Below are 21,782 nucleotides of genomic sequence, written 5' to 3'. Positions count from 1 at the left end.
TTAAGATCCGAACACAGCTCCACCAAATATATGAGAAAATGACTTGCATTGGATGCCCACCAAACAAGAGCACCAGGGAAACAAACAATTAAACGACCTAGCATTCATGTTGTACCACAATTCTGGAAGAACTATAGATCTCAAAAATAACTCTGCCGGTAACGGCAGCTGTGAAAGCCGGTATACAGGGGGGAGAATAGGGTAGGGACACTGAAAGTGGGAGGGGGAAATGCCCCAAGGCTCTCTAAGCCAATTCAGCACCACTGCCTATCACACATCAAGATTGCATCTGAAGATACTAAGCTATATAGCAAAAAATGACAATGGAGCGGTAAAATTGAGGATCACCTAACTGTTTCATTTGTGACCTGTGTTAGAGCCTCAAAGATCAGGGAACAATCTTGTAAGAAGACATGTTCATAAGTTACCCTCCATTCACAAAGCTTTTACTGTCGTAGTACTTCTTCTCGCTGGCTTCTTTCTTCTCATTCCGCTTCTGCACAAAGCAACACCACATGCCAAATATGAATTAATCACACACCAAATAAATGGACCAGAATAAATGCAGACCATATCAATCCCCACACCAAAGAACGTGTTGTTGAGCATAGTTATTGCAGGAAATATTGGTCCCAGGGAGACACAAATATTAAATGCTACATATCCTAATGTATTTACTCAGGCACTGCTAATACAGTACCATAAACATCAGTAGAAAATGAGTACTGTTTACACAACATTGATATGACGAGGACAAAAGGAAAACCATATTTGCACAGCCAAGAATATATAGCATAGAACTGCATACAGCACAAGGGGGACCAAAACTCCACTTAACAATCTAATCCAATATCAGGGTAGTTACCTGGTAGGCTTCATGATTAGACACTATCCTCCTTATAATAGTACTAGTGGTGATGTCCAAAGGGCTCTCCAGCTTATGATAAATGCCCAGAGCAATTGGAACAGCATATGGATTTGAATCACCCTGATAGATGCAACTGACAATGATAAATTATCAAGGTTCAACACTCTCACAGCACAAGAAAAGGACAGTTTAATTACCTCTGTATAGTCCATGTTCTCAGCTATAGTTCCATGAACAACCAGTGAAATATTAAAAGTGGTAATCTGTAGAAAAGAAAAAGAAGTTAGAGAACTCCTGACACACACCACATACACATGACCTGATTCAATAAAAACTGCACCTGGTGGTTTCTAAATGATACTGGATATCACACGTAAGGTTAGAGGATATGTTGTACAGGTGAAATCATATGAATTTAATTTGTGAAAAAAGACTTCATTGTTTTATGTACAATGATCACAGATTAGGTGCCCTCTATGTCGTGATTCAACGCTACCAGTGTGGACAAACTGAGGACACTGATCAAGTCATAACTGAGCAAAATAACCAAATTTTGTCAGTGTACTATTGTTGTATGTCTATGAGGAATGCTTTAGACTGGGAAAGGATTCTGGAGTTAACAGCTTCGCAGAACCTAACGGCTAATCATGGTTGGCATCACAGCTTATCATGGGCAATGCGAGCAACCAACACAATTTCCTTACAAAGCAATGTGCTAACTCAGTATAACTTAATGAAGAATCAAGTTAGATATGAAACAAAGGACACTGGAAAAACTAGAGGTTATGGAAGGTTATCGATCTGTCTCAGTAAAATGGTAGGCTATGGAATCCTGCTCTCTGCTGATTTCCTTGGTATCTTCTCTCTGTCAATTTCATTGTTATCTTTCATTTTGTAGTGAACTAACCTTCATACTAGTCAATAATTATTCTTTTAATACTATGTTGTCTAGCACATTTTAAGGTTTTGAATGTTATTGACTAAAAACTACGAGTGCAGGCCCTGATCCTTCAGTGATCGTGTGACTTGTAAGTTTTCCCTCCGTCCATAAAAGGATGTCGGAGATTTGTCTAAATTCGGATGTATCTATACAGTAAAGAGTGTCTAGATACATCTAAATTTAGACAAACTCGCGGCATCTTTTTATGGAAAGAGATAGTAATTTAATTCAATCTTCCACCAAAGATAGGTCAAGGCCTTTATATCCAACATTAATAACAAGCAAATCATCACTTAAATACATTAGAAAGTATAAGATCTGAAGTTTCTAATGATATATGTTTTGTAATATATACCTTGTATTACGTTGGTCAAATTGATGATCTAGGGATATATGTAGGACCTATACACCGGGACGGAGGGAGTAGTTAAATGCATAGTGGACCTAGTAGAGTTAATGGGCCTAGTCACCTATGTTCAGACCTAGATTACATCTGAACTAAAAATAAAATCTGGAATGTAACATTTTAGTGAATTTATAATTGCGATATAGAAACAAGATTTACGCACTCCTGCACGGCCTCAGAAATATAAGATTTATCATTTGTGCATAGATTCGTGATAAGTGCAAGTCGCCCTATATTCTCAAATTAATACTGGATTTGAAATTAGGCTTTTACTGGTACATCACTAATGCCTTATCATCAAGCATTTTATACTACAATTACATAATGTCATGGTTAAGAGTCGAATAGAAAGCACACCATGTCTTTTGAAATATCCCATGGAGCACCAATGATCACTTCATCAACATATTGGCAAGCCAAAACACTCAAACTTCTTTCGTGGAGATTCATTATTGGGCGATGTGGTCCTCGAGTTGAACTGAAGCGTGAACATCAAAAGAAAGAATGTAATGTTTAGACAGTTGAGTAGAGAAGTTATGAATTATAAAGTAAGACTGGGAAAAACAAATGAACTGTATAAGCACTGTAGTTACAGAAGAAAAGGAGACGAAACAATCGTATTTACCTTATGGTTTGATCTGTGTGGATACCAACAAGTAAGAAATCTCCAAGCTCTCGAGCAAGTCGCAATATCTACACAGAAAGAAACTGTGAATGAACAGAAGTCTGAATTTGTTATGTGTGTATAGTACCATGGCCCACCCATCGCCACGTTAGAGAGAGGATCCCCGTGAAGCCTATCATTTAAATTAGGAAGATATCTTTTAGCTTGGGCCCCATGCAAATTGGTGATAACATCTAAGATCCGTTATTGTCTAGTGCAGAATTACTAGGTTTTCATGAGTTAAATTCAGTGTAAACCTTGAAACGTACAACCCAGACATGCATATGCAAGAGCAGCCAAATGCTGAGAATGTCATGGTTTTCTCTGTTTCCTTTTGTGTTTCAGGGGTTGGCATTCACCTCGACGTGACCAGCATGGAACAGATCAAATGCACCGTCTATGTAAACTATCCGAGAATCTGGTCCTGGACTCTGCAATGGTAAAGCTTAGCTTAGTCAAACAGAAAAGAAAATAAGCTGAGAAAAGAATAACCTTTAGTTTTATCTAGTAGAATCACACAAACTATCACCAGCTAACAAGAAATTTGAACAATATTCAACCAGATTTTACACTTACAGAGTGAATATTAAATTTAAAAGTATATAAATTCAAGGATATGTGAACTTCCATTATTTCTGACTATCGCCTCTCAACTCAGAGACACTCAACCCCCAAACCCCTACTGGCAATCAAATCGCTTAATCACATTTGACTAATTAATGAAGCACGCTGCACAAATAACTCTCACTCCCTCTCTTAAGTCCTCATTCAGGCCTACTAAGTGCACCAACACCAAAAGGTTCATATTTTACGAAGAGGAAACATTTGTCAGTGCAAGTTTCTAGCGACGATGCACAGACAAATCTCTACCTAGGTAAAAACAAAGGAACTGTCATTTTGCATAGAGATTATCTTAGTGTAGCCACCTCAAACTAATTTCTGATATCAGGATTAGGTGCTAACCACACTGTAGAGGCTGGTGGAATATTCATTACCCAAAATAAATGACGTATTATGCATGAGAAACTCTGAAACTGCAGAACTTATACCCGGCTATTTGAGAACTGCACTATTCTCCGAGATGTAGGAAGAAAATGAGATATTTTGGTTCCACTTCCAGATCCACTATGATCAATACTCTGACCATGCCCATGACTGAACTGCCTTTGCAGTGAAGAGTGGTTCTGATTATCAGAAGCTGGTCTCTCTCTAACACAGAGAAGCATTCTTCCTGCAATGAAGAAAAGATGCTCAAGATAACAGTAAAATATTTTCACCACCAGTGCATGTGATGGTGGAAACAAGAAAATGCGGTGAGTCTTGACGACAGACATGAAAGTTCTTTCTTAAAGTCGCATATGTACAGGGAACAAAATCTGGTGAGCAGACAGCTTTCAAGAAATAGGTTTCTGGTTGACCTAGGCCCAATTGCAATAGTGGAGATCACTATGAGATTTGGGCGTCAGAGAGCCCTTGGAACTAAGAACTTTAGCCCAAGATATTCCATGGTTTTTCAAACTAGCTATCTAACACATACAAGAAGCAGAATCAGTACCAACAATGTCTGTAGTTGACACTCCTTCAGTCCTTTTAATCTGCTTATATCGGCCAGCCTTTTTTGCAAGGGCATATGCGTCAGTACCATCTGGGAGTAGGCAAGGATCATCACCATGGATAATGTAATCAATATTGTACTCATTGAATAGCTTGTTCATGAAATCTTCAGTTATGGCATATGGTGCATCTGGAATAACATCGTCCACCCATTTGACAGCACGGACCATTTTCATCCTGTATTACCCAGAAGAAGGGAAACATTAGGAAGTAGAAATGCATGCTAAACACCAAAGAGTTCCAAAACCATACAAGTCTCAGAACACCAAGGAGTTCCATCCTACCCACAAACTATCATCTACAATTTAAGAAATATAAAAAAAAGAAACTTTGATGCAAATATGCAACTCCTATACAGTAGGGCCTCAAAGAACACATTTTTAATTCACACAAAGACACCAAAGGTTGGTCTGAGTACTCCCAATGAGCAACAGCCAGAAAAGGTAGCCGCAATCTGAGGGGAAGCAAACGGTGGAACTAGCTACGAAAGGGATCGGGGATGAGACCTCTCATTGAGTGGCGTGACGGGGGGTCCCTTGTTGGCTGTGATCTCGTCGTCGCTGACGACGCCGACGACGAGCTCGTCCCCGAGCGCCCGCGCCTGGCGCAGCGCATTGCAGTGGCCGTAGTGCATCATGTCGAAGCAGCCGTCCATGTAGACCCGCACGGGGCGGCGGCGGCGGCGGAAGCGGCGGCGGAGGGCCTCGACCGGCGGCAGGGTCGGGGCCGCGGAGCCGCCGCCGAGGTGGAGCGCGACGACGGAGGCGCCGAGCACGATGCCGCCGATCACGCACGCCGCCACCGTCCGCGCGCTGCTGCTCCCCACGTCCATGGGTGAGGCAGTGCAGGCGCGCAGGCAGGTGTCAGCGGGGCTGAGGGGAGAGTGGTGGTGCAGAGAAGGGTTTGAGTGCGGTGGGATCTAGCCTAGGGTTAGGGATCCGGGTGTGTGTGCGGCTGGAGGGCCCGTCGCCATGGGAGATGGGTGGGAGGTCTCACACAGCTGCGTGTGCCCTCGGGTCGGGTTGACTCACTGCCATGCGGGACGAACCTGTCAGTGTAGCCTGCCTCGTGTAGGTCCGTACAGTATACACCGTACAATTCCGATGTCACTTTATTTATTTCAAAAAATATTTTAATCAATACCATAATACATATAGTACTTCGTCTGTCCAAAAACAAGTGTCTCAATTCTTTCTAGATACGAAACTAAAATGTCTAAATACATGAACTAAGACATTTATTTTTGGAGAGAGCTAGTAGCAAATAGTACATGTTAAAAATACACGAGTTGTTTTTCACTCTTCAGCGATTATAAAGTAATGTCTAAAAGATGAGCAAATCATCAAAATCTTCAAACTCCTTCAAGACGTGATCTTATACTTTTCTAACCCATAAAAAATGGGATAGATCGATGCCAAACCACAAGCATGTAACTTAGTAAGCAATGGGGGTTCTCCCATAAATTTAAGCCACAATGTCAAAACTACGTAGCTAGTAAATTAATTAATCAACGTCAGAGAGTGTAACAAAACCAAACCGCGTGGTTGATGTCGTTGGGTGTTGAGAATGTGAATCACCATTGTCGAGGACGTATCAAGATGAACAAATATTGCAGGGACAATACTCATCCATCAACAATGAGAAAAAAAATCCAAAATTGATCGGGCAAAGTAAGATCTGAAAGAGCATACCTAGAAAAATTTAATGTTCCAACACCATCATTGACATCGGAGAGGAGGTCCCATCGTGCGATGAAAGGTTGAAGATTACTTATTGTAGATGATGCCATCTAAATTAACATGGAGACCAACAAGAAGATGGCTACCAGAACTCTAAGATAATCTATTGGAAACACTATTTTTATTGAAAAGTCCACTCATATATTAGGTTCCTCGCCCCTCCCAATGTCACTGAGGCCGGTCGAAGGAGGGGAAACCGATTTATGGTGGATGTGGAGGTGGTAGCGGTGGCTAAATTTCGATGTCACTTCTTTGGGACAAAAACAATAAAAATGAGTAATAATCTCAAAAAGTGAAAACAAAGTAACCCTGTTTTAAAATCAATTCACACAAAAACTAACATGTTTGCATGGCACCCTAGCTGAAGGAGACATTCTCTATAGCATGATGCCTTGGCCCAAGGTGGCATGCTCTATAGCATGGCTCCCTAACCAAAGGAGCCATGGCCATGGTGGCATGAACCATAGAGCCATGTTGTAGAGCATGGCTCTTTGGACCACACCGTCATGCTATAGATCACGGCTCCAATAAGCATGTGATATAACATAAACCATTAAGTATGGCTAAATCACAAAGCTAATCATATAGTTAGAAGGTTATATACATATTATTCAGAATTTATTAGTATACCACATGTATGCAAATAAATGTTAAATGTATGGTCCAACTTAAAACATGAGATGTTGATGCGAGGTTTCCGACAACTCATACCAATAGCATGTCACCTAAAATCCAACTAGTTCCTTATAAGACTACATGCAAAAGAATATTACGAGTTCCCATTTTAACATGTATAATGTCCATCCAAAAAAATATTCTAATCACCTTAAACCTGCACGTGCCTTTTTTGAATTTCTGACAAACCTGTATTTTGTTGAAAGGGTTTGTAGGTTTTGTATTCACCATGATAAAACCCATTGAGTCTTCAAAGAATGGTAAATATATCTACGTCTTGTCGCTTGTGTATATCACCAAACTAGTTAACAACCGTAACTAATTGTTCCGCAAGGGCATGCAACAACACTATTTTTCACGTGTGCGTCTCTCCAAGACTTGGCTAGTTCTTGAACTCAAAATCGTTTTAGTGAAATACCACACTAAGTTGCTTGTGTATCAATATCGTGCAATGTATTGCAAGTTATCCAACTGCAACATCTGTTTAGAAATAAGTAACCCTATTTTATCTAAGTTAAGTCATTTATTTCGGATAAGCAGGAATTTGTTCAGCAAAGTTGACCGGGTAATGTGCGCAAGTTTGTTCATTATGGTACGGGCCGGTCCAAGATCCTTATGGCCCTCCAATTTTCTTTAGTTATCTCTAGCCGTTTGTAGGGGCTGCTATTGGGTTGGGCCCTGATGAAGGGTGTTCAGATCCTGCTGTTCTGGAAGAATTCGGGAGCACTGCAAATGTTGTCGTCAACTTGCTTTGGCTCCGATTCCCTCAAAAAAAAAAAAACTTGCTTTGGCTCCGTGCGTTTGCTCAAGCATTGCTATTGATTGTCTAGAGGCGATCATGAAATTGGAGCGGCCACGATCTCTATGAAGGCTCGCCACTGCTCTTCGGTCGGCGTCATCAAGCTGAATGCCTGAATAGTAATTCCAAGAAGCTGAAATCCGGGTGTCCAACGATCAGGCTCACTCCACTCCTTACGGTAATTCCAGGAAGGCTTAATTCCAATTCCTGCAATTTAGTTGTTTGCGCAGTACTTTGCTAGTAGACCGCTAGTAGACCACGTGGCTTTATATTTTGATGGAAATTGAATGTTGTGATTGTTGAACATGAGTTAATTGTACATAGAAAATATGTTGTGTATTACGTCTTGGCATCCATACATTATTGCCAATATTCAGTTATTCAGCATTGTAGCCTTGACCTGTGAAAATTTTATTGTACGTAAAATCTGAGTAGTGGAGCTCATACAATCAAGCACAGAATCCTAGCAGCAACGCATCATAATCAGGATTTGACTGCATCCCGACAGTAAACTTCCCGCACACTGACTATCTGAGTAGGGCCAAGCACATCACAGTAGGGCCGAACCTGTAGGTTAGCCTTAACCTTGTGAAAAAGATGCGAGCCGACCCTGTACCCAAGTTTCCCTACAAAAAGGGTCATGGTATGTAAGCTGGTCTAAGAAAAAGCTGTGATATGGAAGCCGAGAGAGCTTGGATATATTTTGTTTACGGGTGTGATTATTTCTCAGTCGTCTGAGAAAGAACTAAGTCGTTTTCAGTCAAATGATTCATAAAATCTGACTTGCAACTCATGTTACAACTTATGACTAGCACAAATCATAATGCAAATTAAATGGTGTAAGATCTGACTGAGCACGAAGTTAGTTCTCGCCTAGCTAGCAAATCCCTTTGTTTAATTTATCAGGTGAGGTCTCAATACTGATCCACGAGAAGAAGAAAGAACTCCCAGTACCGACCCTTCCTAGCTAGCATACGGATGCAGATCGACAGACTCACAAACACTTAACGATGGAGATTCGCTTTAAACAAGTTCGAGAGAATCTTCTCTGCTTTGCATGCAGATACACATAAGCATTCTGACAACATAAAAGAAAAAAACTGAATAAGGCATGCACCCCGATCGAGGCCATATTTATATCGTCTAATCTATCAATCAGGTGCACGCATGGTCAACATATTCGTAGCAGAAGCAACAGACAAGAGGAACACGGATGGTCAAGTGTCCAACTCGTTTCACAAGATGCATGGCTGGACCGAGGCAGGCAATGATATGGTCATGATGCCTATATATGTAAGGTTTGAAGTGACGCTGTCTGCCTGACATATGTTCCAAAATACAGTACACTTGGTGTTTCTGGTAGGGGCTAGGGTTCTACCGGGTCCAACGGGACAGCAAACCCGCCAGGACCGCCAAAGGTGTGGGCGGGCTGCTGAACCGTCGTCCGCGCCGCAGTCCCGAGTGTAGACGGGCGACGCGTCGGTCCATGTGGGGATTGGCGAGGGCGATGGCGGCCACCACGCGGGGCAGCCCTTGCCGGCGACGCAGGCGGGCGGTGTCGGGGTGGCGGACGAGGCCGGGACGGCGGCCGGTGGGGGCGGCGGGTGCTGGCCGGCTTTGATCTCCGCGAGCTCGAAGCGGATGGCGTAGAGACTGTCGGCGAGGTCCGCCAGTGTAGCGGGCAAGAGGTCGAGGCCCGTGGGGGCGGCGGCGGCGGCCTGGATGGCGGCCCCCTGATCTCCGTCGGCGGCGGCGGCTCCCGGCAGCGCGTGGGCGCCTGTCATGGCGGGGGTGGTGTTGGTGGCGGCGGCGGACGTGGCGGTGATGGGTTCGACGGGGAGGTTGTTGGAGCCCATTAGACCTAGGCAATCTGATACCAAAGTGGTAGGGGCTAGGGTTCTACCGGGTCTAGGGCGGAGGTTGTAAGGGTGGAAGTGAGGGCGGAGAGGCTGGAGGGCTCGGTGCCGGCGGCTGGGCGCCGTCGCGGAGGAAGGAGGCGGCGGCTAGGGTTGGGTGCGGCTGGGCGCAGGGGGTCTCCCGTCTCCCTTCAGGAGACGAGACAGTATGATACTGAATATTTGTCTGATTAATCACGAAAGGTACATGTGTTTATATAGGAGGACGACCTCCTATAAACCCTAATTTACTTGGGCTAAACCCCTAATTTACTTGGGCTAAACCCACAACTAGCCACTAGTGGGCTTCAGACCGACCATAACAGTTTCTTTCTTCACTTCTGTCTTTGTTCGGTGTGTGTACGTCGCAGCTTGAACAGCACCGTGCACCGGCCACCATACACTATGCCCGATGCATACATGGTCGTTTGCATTGATGCATGGTCATGGAAGCTCTCGCGGCTAGCGAGCTGACATTATTTGAAAGAAAAAAAAAAGCACGGCAAAGAGGCCTATACGCACGGCAACGGCTTTGCCGTGCGTGCCCTCACGGCAAAGAGTGCATGGCAAAGTGTTCGACGGCAAAGCCGTCTTTGCCGTGTGCATGCACAATCTGCACGGCAAAGATCTCTGCCGTGCGTGACCAACGCTGTCGTGCGTGAGCATCTCTGCTATGTGGGGATTCTTTGCCGTGCGGCAGGGAGGCTGCCGTGCGCCTCGACATTGCCGTGCGCCAGGTAGGCTGCCGTGCCACCCGTCAATGCCGTGCGCCCTGCCAGTGCCGAGCGGCTCACCTTTGCCGTGCGGCCGAACCCTAGCACGCACGGCAAAGGCCCCTACGAGCACGCCCCATACAGCTCCCGGGAGCACGGGCTTGCGCCACGTGGCACCTTTGCCGTGTGTATGCACACGGCAAAGTGACCAAATGTCCTTTGCCGTGTGCCTACGCACGGCAAAGGCCCCTGGTTTTTTTATTTTTTTGCTGCTTTTCATTAATCCCTGCATTTCAAAATTGCATTTCACATATATATAACATATACAACATATATATTCACCATAGCATCACCAAACACATCAACAACACCACAAATACATCGAGCACACATAGTTCATGCATAACAAGTGCAATGTCCATTATTACAATCCATAACAAGTGCGAACAATCTATAACAAGTGCGAACAATGCATTACAACGACGACGAGTGCACGAAGACCATGCCATCAACCTTGTCCTCCTCCGCTTCCGCCGGCCTCATCGTCATTGCCTTGTGACATATAATCTATAAGCATGTTGATGGAATGAACATTTGCATTTGCATATTGAACACTTGAACAAGTAGCGGGTTGGGCACAAGAGGACTCACCGCGGTTCATGCTCCGGATGATGTTCATGTTGTTGACGGTGATAGGTGTCCCCGGGGTCCGAGTGGGCGGTGGCGGCATCCACGGCATGGAGTAAGGTGGAGGAGGAGGAAGACTCCCCGGTGGAGAAGTCAAAACCGTCTGGCTCATCAGCCAGCTCATATGTGCCTGCTGCTGCTGCATCATCTGCTGCTGTTGTTGCATCTGATGCATCATCTGTGTCTGCTGCTGCTGGTACTCCAGAACCTGCCGCTCCAAGTTCCGTGCGTGCTCCTGGGCCGCCTGCTCCTTTTCTGCCATCTCCGCCTACGATATGTCCGCGATGTTATTGACATTTCAATGGAAAGCATGTGCATGTAAAGGAAAGGTAGAGGCCGGAGGAAGAACATACCCGTAAACGCTCGACAGCTAGATCCGAAGCCCGTGGCCGGGGCTCTACCTCAGGCTGGCCGCTCTTACGACCACGACGGATCCGGCGGAGAGAGGGAACCTTCGCCGGGTCGACGCACCCGTCACCAAACCATAGGCGGCCATGCTTCAAGCCTTCTCCCGCAAGCACCGCGACCTCAGGGTCAAAGTCCTCGGCCTCTGGGTTGGCGTCCTCGTCGTACTTCTGCTTGAACTTGGAGACATACGACGTGCACTGGGTCTCGGATTGCAGGTTAACCCACAAGGACCCCGTCTCAGGATCAGGCGTCTTCCTTTGCTTCATCTTCTTTAGCACGGCAAAGACGTTAGGCTTCGCTCTCCGTCCCGACTTCCTGCAAAAGAGAACATGTAATTGAGTGAAGTGACACACCCTTGCGGAGTTAACAAATATATAACATGAATTCAAAGAATGAAGGAACCATTAATTTTCTCACCTCCTTCTGCAGGTGAAGAGAGATGGGGATGCTGCCTTGGATATGCGATCCACCTCGCATCTCTGCCCGCTTCTTCTTGCCCTCCTCGTGCTTCTTCAGGTACTCGGTGACAAGGGATTAACTTGTCAATGCCTACGGGTTATAGGCTAGGGTTTAGTTAGAAGTAGAGGGCAAGTAGATCTCGAAGGTTTCAGCCGAAAAGTACTCGACGATTATGAAAACTAGGGTTTGTGAACAATGATTCGATGATCTCCTCGTCCCTCGACTCCCCCTTTCTATAAGAGGTGGAGCCGAGGGTTTCGTTTTGTACAGGTTACAGAGTCCGGGACGGTTTCTAACTCATCCCGCCAGATTACAAACAACACTTCCTATTACAATTCTACTTTCCTTAATATATCTTGGGCTCTCGAACCTTCTTATTCTTCGGGTAGTGGGCCTTCATTAAACCCCGGGTACTATCTTTGGCAGGCCCATTTGGGATGCCTATGTCGATAGCCCCGAGATTTTGCTTGAATCGTAGAATCGGGGAAAATCTCCATCGCTTATTCTTATTCGACAATTTAAACTTTTATATATTTCTTTATATAAATTTCTATATTGCACAGGGATATTGGTAGTTGGGGCTAGTTCATCTGACGGATCAGGTACTAGTTAACTGCTCTAGTGGCAATCCGCAAAAACCTACTTCAAGATCACGTCCCCGGACATGATCTCGGGATACTGGTGCAAACTTCGACAGGTGCCGCTTAAGGTCTTACCATTCCGTCGAGTCCCGATCAAATTTATCGAGTACCTAACGCGTCCGTTAGGATTTTTCTTCGTATCTGTTGATACGGATAAAAGTAGCAGAGCGCAGTCTTCGGCGATGCCACGCCCAGCAGAATGAATCTGGGGTTTTACCTTCGCAAATTTGCGGCATTCAGAAATTGATCGCAACATTGGCGTTCTGAGAATATATTGTCGAGTGCTTTTCCGGCTGTTGGAATGGCACATTTTATCGAGCCAAATATGACTTATATTAATCTCCCGATGGGAGTATATGTAGAGTTAATTATAACTCGAAATATACTCTCTTGCTTTTCTATCTTTCTTTCTTTTTCCTTTTTAAATTTCATCGGGCACGCGAACAGCATTCCCGATGGGAGTAGCCCCCGAGGCTACAGCCAAGAACTTGTGCTTGGTTGTAGGCTCAACATTTTAGTCCACCTTGTCGCTATATTGCCATTATTTCCGATATTCTCTCTTTTCTTTCTTCTTCTTTTTTTTATCTCTCGGGTGCGCGAACAGCGCTCCCGATGGGAGTAGCCCCCGAGGCTACAACCAAGAACTTGTGCTTGGTTGTAGGCTCCCGCAATTTCTATATTTGCCATAGTCGAAATTTTACTTTTATCGAAGTAGCCCCCGAGCATTTGGGCAAAAACTTGTTTCTGACCAAAGGCTCCCGAAGTATTCAAATAACTTCTCCTGTCGCCATTCTCCTTTTATTTTCCTTGTCGACATACTTTCCTTTATCAAATTCTCTTCAGCTCTATTAATAGTCGAGATTTCTCTGCCTTGTGGGTCCATTGTTCCCACCACGTTGACACGTCGTGCAAGTGGGGGACACACGTCCTCCGCTTTTCCTGGCGCACATTCGGTAACGCCTGTTCCATTCTATCTCCATAAAAAGACCTTTTTACCCTTTTCACTGCGAGATCCTTATTTCACCACACGATTTCTTCATCCAACGGTGCACTGCTTCGCTCGATTCCTATATATACCTTTCTTCAACCTCGGTTCGCTCCTTCGCTTGCACCGCACATCTGTTCTTCCTTGCAAAGACTCCCCTGCGCCCAACTCTTTCTGATCTTCCGCACGCACGAACATTGCTTTTCCAGTGTCGTTGATGCCACCGCGCACGCGACTCACCCGCCACAGCACTCCTGAATCCAAGATGGCCGTTGAGGATCTTGAGTGGGAGAGATCTAAAATCTCCAACCAAGATGTCAATATGATGAAGAGGCTTGGCCTGATGAAGAAGGAAGACGCCATCCGCTTTCCCAGCGAAGAAAGCTACCCAAACCCCCCAATGGAGTATCGGGTTAGTTTCGTTGATCACCTCATCCGCGGCCTTTCCGCCCCAATTCATGATTTCCTCCGCGGCCTTCTTTTTGTTTATGGGATTCAACTACACCAGTTGACTCCCAATTATATCCTCCATATTTCTATTTTTATCACGCTTTGCGAATGCTTCCTTGGAGTCCCTCCTAATTGGGCTCTTTGGAAACGCATTTTCTGCCTCCGCCGTAATGGTGCTCACAACGCCACCTACAACATAGGCGGCGTTGTTATCTGCGTCCGAACCGACGTTGATTACTTCGACGTCAAATTTCCTGACTCTGTCCAAGGATGGCGCTAAAGGTGGCTCTATATCCACGAAGAAAGTGCCAATTCCGTGGAAGACAACATAGTCCCTTTCGACGGAACCGCCAAAATTCAACGCCGCCGCTCCTGGGATGCTGAAGCTTCCGAAGAAGAGAGAAAGGCGACAGAAGCTCTTATGTCTCGCATTCGTCAACTTCAAAATACTCGGGGCAAAGAACTTTCTGGTGTTCAAATCACTGCTTATTTTCTTAGGATTAGAGTGCAGCCTCTTCAGGCTCGCAAAAATCCCCTTTGGACATATTCTGGTGAAAATGACGCCAATAGGCTCTCGAGTGATCTTTCTTTGAAGGACTTGGAGAAGTTAATTCGAAGAATTACCTCGCTAAACAAAAAGGATCCTATTCCTTCCTCTTGTCGCGTGGAACCATACAGCTCCGCCAATCCTCTCCCCGAGGTATTTTGTCTTCTCGAATTTTTATCTTGTTCCAAACTTTCCCTGTATCTCATTGTATTGATATTTCCTTTTGCCGCTATTTTCCTGCAGAATCATCCTACTATGTCTTCCCTTCCTCCTCTTCCTGAGGATGGAGAAGTCGAAGAAAGGGGCATTGTCACTGACGACAATCAAGAAGCTCCGTCTTTTGTGAATGATTCTGTGGATTCCCGAAAATCTGCGGGATCTTCCGAGGACGCTACGTCGGTCCAATCTCCTCCTCCCGCCGTTTCTCCACAAAGGAAAAGGAAGAGAAGTAATGCCGAAGATTCCGGCACATCCAAAGCCGAAGAAGTTGTTCCTTCTCATCCGAAGGCAGCTTATGATCCTTATATTGAATCCCTCGTCAGCTCGTAGGTCACCTTGATTTCCCCTTATTTCTGTAGTCGAAGTTTTTTCTTGTCTTGTTTTTTATGCTTATTGATCCTCACTCGCAGTGATGACGAGGAAGAAGTACCAACTCGTGCCGTGGCTCCTCGGACGAGCACGTCACATACTTTAGTTATTTCGGAGAAGCCCGTTGAAGGAGAAGAATCGTCGCCTCTTCAACAAAATATTGGCGCATCTACTCCTCCCTCGAGCCCCCTTGTCTCTTCACCAAAAAGGGCAAGGGTTGAAATGATCATTGAGCCTCCCCCTCAATTGAGCAGCTCTTCGTCCCTGCTCTTGGATGATGTAAGTTTGTCGAGATCTATATTTCCTCTATTTTGCTGCTTTTTTTTAGGCCCTCACTCTTTTTTTTTAATGCCGATGTTTTCTCTTGCGTTCTTCTTCTTTGACAGCCCATGATCAAAGATCTTATCCGCATCGGATCCCAATTTATTGGGTACCGCGAGTATGCCAGCAGAACCGAAGGTAACAACCTTTATATTTGTCGTTCTTCCTGGCTTTTGCTCCCGTTGCTTGTCGCGATATTTTGATCTTTCCTCCCTCTTTTTATCTCGATAGAGAAACTTGCAGAGGCCAATAAGCGTGCCGACGCACTTGCTCACAAACTGGAGCAAAGTGAGGCGGCTCGCGAGAAAGCCGAACTTGTTGCTAGCGAAGCTAAAGCCGAGGCTGATGATGCCAAAGCAAAGGCTGCTAGTGTCGAGGAACTGCAGAAAGCCTTAAAGATGCCGACTCGCTTTAGACGAGCGGAAAGCTGCACAAGCTGCTCGTGAGCAAGGGATCCTCAAGCGTCCGAAGTCGCAAAGTCGACGTACTCTGAGTAATATTATCGATCCCTTCTATTTTATTGTACTTCCTGTTTCTTGGTTTGTGACTAATGTTTTGTCTCGTGTGGCAGCCCAAACAAACCAAGATTTTGATCTGGAGAATCCCAGCAATGACCCTCTCCTTGACGCACTTTCTTCTTTGGAGTTTCATGGACGCGAAATTCGTGAAGGCGTGGCAAATGCTAGTGCAGGTTTGTCGGCGTTGTTCCCCTACTTCTTCCCGAAGAAAGAGGAACCTTCGACTTTCCTTGCCCTTGCCAAGATTTTCAATTCATCAGAAGACCTTGGACTGAAGATGCGTCAGGAAAATATGAAGGTTGCTGTCGAAAACACTGTTGCCCTGGTTGCTGACAGCCAACAGACTCTTGATTGGATGAAAGTTGGCGACACCGATCAAATAGAGCAGTCGAGATGGAGGTCGCTGATTAAGGCGGACAAGCCCAACACGAAGAAGATCTTGGCGTATCTCGGGATCAAGCCAGCTTCGACTCCTAGCTCCTCGAGGCCGGAGGTCTAGTTGCATGCCTCCTTGTTTTTTCTTTCTCTGTTTCTTTTGCTCTTGTCGCCATTTTAGCCTTGGCGACAATTACTCGTTAGTCCCTCCGGAGAACTTTCTTTTGTAATGTCCGTGTAAATTTTCTAGAAAGTAATGAAATTCCTCTTCGTGCTTATCATTGATCCTGGGCCTTTCTTTTCCAGTTAATATTTGATAATTACTCGACCACTCCTTGCTCGCCGCTGCTTCACCTGCATCTTCCTTCTCGAAGAAAGTACTAGTCGACCATAATCCCCTCGAAAGTTCGTCAAGCAGACATTTGTCGGAAGATTTGCAAGAACTTCGACAACAACTTCAATCTATGAAAAAACAAACTTTGGCCATGATGGAACAATCTCGGAAAGCATCTGAACGAGAAAAACTTGCTCTTCATCAAGCCAAAGAAGCTATGGCTGCTAAGGATGCCGTCGTATTAGAAGCAAAGGGAGCCACGACTCGAGAAAATAGTATGCTTGAGCTAATGTCGGAAGCTAGCACGGATATGTTAGGTACGTTTTTGCGATCTTATGATGCCTTCTCTTTATTTTGCTGTGCCTTTCTTCCAATTTCTTGCCCTGTCGCTCTAACAGGCTCGGTTCTTGATTCTGCTGCCGAAGATCAGAGAGTGAATGAGAGAACAAATCTTCTTGTCAATCTTTCCCTTAACCATGGCTGTTTGTTCTGGGCCACCCCTGAACGAACCCAGCAAATTGTTAGGTTCCAAGACCGTGCTTGCCAAGTGCGCGAATTTCTCAGTTTTTGCACGACGACATTAACCCTTGTCTATAGGAATTTATTTCCTCGAAACGAGGTTCCCAAAACTCTTCCCGAATTATTAGAGGTATTCGAGAGATGCTCCCCGCATTCATAACTTTTTGCGGGCTCAACTCTCTGCTGGAGCGAGATTCGCCATGATTATGATAAACATCTCGTCATCCAAAGTTAGACCCGACGAAGATTGTTGCTGATTGTCCGGCCAAGAAAACGCGTCGGAAAAATGATATTGACTCAATCGATGATATGGTAGCTCCCGTGGCTGAATCGATGATAGATGAACTTCTTCGGATGGACTCAGAGTTCTTTATCAAGGGTTCTTATGCTGAACATAAAACAACCAGAGGCTTGTCCGTAGATAGTATCTTGGGATTTAACTGATTTGTACTATATTGGAGACCTTGTATCTCACTCTTTTTGATTTCTCTTTTTTTTATTTCCGAAGGAATTTATTGTATATTGCCGAAGCCTTCTATATTGTTGAAGCCCCCGAGCCTAGCTGGGTAAAGGTTGTACTATTTTTTCACCTTGAAGGTTTATCTTTCTGTTGTAATAAGACATCCTTGTTTTTTCCCTTGGATGGATTGCCAATCTTCGAGTATCTTTGATGTCGAAGTTCTATATTTTTATTGCGAGGTTCTTAGACCAGAGCACTTAAGATTTTTGATGTGTACACTATATTTATGATTGCTGGCTTCCGATTTTTATATTTGGCGAGGTATTAATGTACCAAGGCGAAATATTTCAATGAATCTATATTGTATGTATTTTGAGACTTAGGCGTTGAGCCCCCGAGCGTGTCGAAAAATAAGAAGTATATCTCCACTATCTTTATTATATTGCAGCACCACGAGCCCGCCTCATTAAAAACCTTTCCCGGCCCCACTCGGTGCCCCGAAAAGGAAAAGAGTGCGTCTGAAAACTCGTGGGCGTTTCAGCACATTGAAGTTTTACAAGGACTATATTTTAGCTCTAGGCGTAGAACCGCCCGAGTTGCGCCACGTTCCGTGGGTTTTGCTCCTCCACCCCCGTCTTCTTGTCCTTTATCCCGTATGCTCCTCCTCCAATTACTTCCGTGACGATATAGGGACCAAGCCATGGTGACTCGAGTTTTTCATGACTTTTTTGCGTGAGCCGAAGAACTAAGTCTCCCACTTGAAAGGATCTTGGCCGCAAACGTCGACTGTGATAATTCTTCAAGTCCTGTTGATATTTGGTGACCCTCGATAATACTTCGTCTCGAGCTTCATCGAGTGCGTCTACGTCGTCTTCCAATGCTGTCCTTGAAGCTTCTTCATTATACGCTGTGACTCTCGGGGAGTCGTGCTCTATTTCTATTGGTAGTACTGCCTCCGCGCCATGGACCGAAAAAACGGGGTTTCTTGTGTCGCCGTATTTGGTGTTGTTCGGATGCTCCACAACACACTTGTTAGTTCTTCGGGCCAGGTATGTCGAGCTTTTTCTAGTGGTCCCAACAGGCGTTTCTTGATGCCATTGCAGATAATGCCATTGGCTTTCTCGACCTGCCCGTTGGTTTGAGGATGTGCAACTGACGCAAAGTGCAGCTTGATACCCACTTCTTTGCAGTAATCTTTGAATTCATGGGATGTAAAGTTACTGCCATTGTCCGTGACGATGCTATGAGGCACTCCAAATCTGAAGACGAGGCTTTTTATGAATTTTATCGCGGATGCTCCATCCGGGAATTTATCGGCTTCGCTTCTATCCACTTTGTAAATTTGTCGACAGCTACTAGCATGTATTCCTTTCCTCCCGGCCATGATTTGTGTAACTTGCCCACCATATCGAGTCCCCATTGTGCAAAGGGCCACGACAATGGTATTGGTGCTAGTTCTGTCGCTGGAGAGTGAGGTTTTGCGGCGAACCTTTGACACGCATCGCAAGTCCTTACTATTTCTTTGGCGTCCTCGATTGCCGTCAACCAGCAGAATCCTGCTCGAAAAACCTTGGCTGCGATGGCTCGACTACTCGCGTGGTGGCCGCATATTCCTTCGTGCACATCCTTCAGAATTATTCTTCCTTCTTCGGGTGTTACACACCTTTGCAGAACACCTGAAATACTTCGCTTGTACAGTTCTCCTTTGATCACCGTGAAAGCTTTAGACCGTCGAATTACTCGCCTTGCTTCAACTGGATCATCGGGTATTTCTTTCCTGAGGATGTATGATATATATGCTTGCATCCAAGGAACCTGTACCATCATCACAAGCTCTTGTTCATCTTCATCCTCCGTGGTTTCTGCGAGGGGTGTCGAAGTTTTTTCTTTTTTCTCGCACCTTTTTTGGCTTTGTAGATCTCTCCGATATTTCTTCCCAAAACACTCCCGGCGGGACCGGGAGGCACTGCGACCCGATGTTTGCGAGGACGTCGGCTTCATCGTTGCTCAATCTATCGATGTGGTTTACCTCGCATCCATCAAATAGCTTCTCGAGTTCATTGTACACCTCCTTGTATGCGACCATGCTATCATTGACTGCATCACATTGGTTCATAACTTGCTGGGCCACTAATTGTGAGTCGCCAAAGATTTTTAGTCGAGTTGCGCCGCATGCTTTCGCCATCTTCATCCCGTGTATGAGGGCTTCATATTCTGCTTCATTGTTAGATGCGTTAGGGAACGTCATCCGAAGGATATACTTCAATTTGTCGCCTTCAGGTGATATGAGTACTACTCCTGCGCCAGCCCCTTCTACTCTCTTGGACCCGTCGAAATTCATGGTCCAGGTTCTCGACAAGTCTGGGGGTCCCGTGTTTTGCAGCTCCATCCACTCTGCGATGAAGTCTGGCAGAACTTGCGACTTGATTGCTTTTCTTTTTTCATACGTGATGTCCCGAGGGGAAAGTTCTATTCCCCAAAGGGAGACACGACCCGTAGCTTCTGGATTGTTCAAGTATATTTGACAAAGGAGCCTCATTGACCACTATGATCGGGTGTGCCGAAAAATAGTGGCGCAATTTTCGTGCCGTTGTGAATACTCCATATGCTAGCTTTTGGTACCGAGGGTACCTTTGTTTTGATGGTGATAAAACTTCGCTGACGAAGTATACTGGCCTCTGTACTCCGTGGAGTTTTCCTTCTTCTTCTCTTTCGACAACTAGCACCGAGCTTACCACTTGGGGCGTGGCTGCGATGTATAGTAGGAGAGGTTCCTTTTCCTTCGGCGCCACCAAAATTGGTGGTGTCGAGATTTTGCGCTTCAAATCTTCGAAGGCTCTGTCGGCTTCTTCGTTCCACTGGAATTTGTCTCCTTGCTTTATTAAAGCATAGAATGGTAACGCTTTTTCTCCTAGCCTGGCGACGAATCTGCTCAAAGCTGCGACTCACCCTGTTAGCTGTTGTATCTCTTTCAACTTAGTTGGCTTTCTCATTGTTACAATAGCTTGTATTTTATCGGGATTTGCTTCAATCCCTCTTGCTGAGACTAGAAACCCCAAGAGTTCTCCTGCTGGGACACCAAAGGAACATTTCGTCGGGTTCAACTTCAGGCAGAATTTGTTGAGGTTGTCGAACGTTTCCTTGAGGTCCTCGATCAGTGTTGTTCCTTCTTTTGATGTTATGACGACGTCGTCGATGTATACTTGCACGTTTTTCCCAATCTGTGTCGCCAAGCACTTCTGCATCATCCTCTGATATGTTGCTCCCGCGTTTTTTAGGCCAAAGGGCATTGTTCTGTAACAAAACACGCCGTAAGGTGTAATGAACGCAGTCTTTACTTCATCTTCTTCTTTCAGCCTGATCTGGTTATAACCAGAATACGCGTCCAGGAAGGAAAGACGTTCGCATCCAGCCGTGGAGTCGATAATTTGATCGATCCTCGGGAGGGGAAGTGATCCTTTGGACAATGTTTGTTGAGACACGTAAAGTCGACGCACATGCGAAGGACCTTAGTGTTTTTCTTTGGCACCATCACGGGATTTGCTACCCATGTGGCTTCGTGAATATCTCTTTGATAAAACCAGCTTCTTGTAGTCGATTGATTTCGACGAGCATAGCTTTGCGGTTTGGTTCCGAAAACGCCGCAAAGGTTGTTTGATTGGTCTCGCTGATGGATCCAAATTTAGGTGGTGCTCGGCAAGTTCCCCGGGTACTCCCGGCATGTCAGCTGGACACCATGCGAAGATTTTCCAGCTTCTCACGGAGGAACTCGACGAGCGCGCTTTCCTATGCGATATCCATGTTGTTGGCAATGGATGTCGTCTTTTCGGGTCTGTCGGGTGAATCCGCACCTCCTTAGAATTTTTCTCTGTATTGAAAGTTGATTCTTTATTTGGCCTTCCAACGTCTGGCAGTACGTCGTAATCAGTCATACTTTTCGACGCCAAATACTCAGCTTGCATCCCGAAAGTTTCTGATAACCGATGGAAATCCTTGTCGCACTTATCAGCTAAGGCGAAGCTCCCTTTGACTGTGATTGGTCCCTTGGGTCCGGGCAATCTCCACAACAGGTATGTATAGTGTGGTACTGCCATAAATCTAGCATATGCTGGTCGTCCCAACAAAGCGTGGTACTGCGATGGAAAATCCACGACTTCAAACTCCAGTTTCTCGATTC

General features: G+C 45.3%; 1 protein-coding gene across 1 annotated transcript; it reads right to left on the bottom strand.

The window, feature by feature from the left end:
- Positions 1-205: 205 nt before the first annotated feature.
- Positions 206-5,324, bottom strand: LOC124699296 (ethanolamine-phosphate cytidylyltransferase-like). The gene is made up of 9 exons (XM_047231618.1): positions 4,999-5,324; positions 4,434-4,669; positions 3,928-4,109; positions 3,238-3,309; positions 2,840-2,907; positions 2,572-2,692; positions 1,066-1,131; positions 866-988; positions 206-496 (listed from the first exon to the last, which is right to left on the bottom strand). Exons 1-9 carry the CDS (start codon positions 5,322-5,324, stop codon positions 425-427), a joined length of 1,266 nt encoding a protein of 421 aa, XP_047087574.1. The 3' UTR covers positions 206-424.
- Between the last annotated feature and the right edge of the window lie 16,458 nt (positions 5,325-21,782).

This window comes from Lolium rigidum, chromosome 3 (genome assembly GCF_022539505.1).
Source record: "Lolium rigidum isolate FL_2022 chromosome 3, APGP_CSIRO_Lrig_0.1, whole genome shotgun sequence".
NCBI classification, from domain to species: Eukaryota; Viridiplantae; Streptophyta; class Magnoliopsida; order Poales; family Poaceae; genus Lolium; species Lolium rigidum.
The sequence above is the reverse complement of the archived record's forward strand: the minus strand, read 5'-3'. Positions and strand labels throughout refer to the sequence as shown.